The sequence below is a fragment of the Vigna radiata genome, chromosome 7 (genome assembly GCF_000741045.1).
Source record: "Vigna radiata var. radiata cultivar VC1973A chromosome 7, Vradiata_ver6, whole genome shotgun sequence".
Lineage (NCBI taxonomy): Eukaryota > Viridiplantae > Streptophyta > Magnoliopsida > Fabales > Fabaceae > Vigna > Vigna radiata.
In genome coordinates, this window is record NC_028357.1 from 51,865,772 (window position 1) to 51,866,790 (window position 1,019).

Consider the following 1,019-nt stretch of genomic DNA (forward strand, 5'->3'; position numbering starts at 1 on the left):
ACAGCGAAAATAAACTTCAAGATAACTCAGTCGTTAAAGTTACTGGTTTTATATAGTTAAGATTGTTGAAGTGTATGATATTGGTGATGTAATGAACAATGGTTGAGTACCTCATATCAATATTAATGTAAAATCTACAAAATAAAGGAAGTAAGAAGCTCCCACAATAGTATTACTCTAAGTGTATACAATAATAAAATATATAAAATCTGCTTTGTCATGTTGCATTTGAACCTTCTGAAGTTATGCAGTTTTGAACACACAAAACCCAGCAGACTCATTTATTGAAGACAGCATTCCTCATTAACACAGCTACAATAACGGTGTTATTAAACTCTTCTCACCTCTCCAAACATAGGTCAAAGTTGCAACCACCCACATTATAATCCGAAACCAAATCTAAAATTTCGGAGTGCATTTCATAGCATGTAATGACCAATGACCAACTAATCCCAAGCTAAGTATTATAAATAGTATGTTTATGCAACAACTATGACTCAAGCCTTCACACATTTCCCCTTTTAGTTTCCATCAGTTGTTTTAGCAATGAGAAAGGGTTCTATTCTCCACTCTGCACTTTTGTGCTTCTGGGTTCCCTTGTTGCTCCTTGTCACCTTCACTTATGCTACTTCTGCTTTCGCCACAACTCAAATTTCAGGTTTACACATTACTCCCTTTTAGGCTTTTATACCAGGTTTTCTTTTCTGTAACGTGTCAATAAAGTTTCAAACACATTGAAAATACCAATTACAAATCATTCTCATTTTTGTATATGATGTTTGTTTGTCATTCATCCTTAAAAAAATGTGTTTCTTTTTTATAACCACATTTTCTATACTGTGTTCGTTTTTGTTATTTAATATAACTGCATTTTTTATGCAGGAAATGAAGTGAACGAGAATGGGATAGTTGTGAATGAAGATTTAGAAAAAGTAAATGCAGAAGGACATGATGATGAAGAATCAAAATTCAAAGGATTGTTTCCTAAACCAATTCCATTTGCTAAACCTATTCCAAAG

General features: G+C 32.9%; 1 protein-coding gene across 1 annotated transcript; it reads left to right on the forward strand.

The window, feature by feature from the left end:
* Window positions 1-482: 482 nt before the first annotated feature.
* On the forward strand, window positions 483-1,019 carry LOC106768899 (cathelicidin-3; the record flags this gene model as incomplete). Its single annotated transcript, XM_014654276.2, is given in 2 exon segments — window positions 483-658; window positions 883-1,019. Coding segments are annotated over 2 exon segments (249 nt in total), but the record flags the coding sequence as incomplete, so codon positions are not given.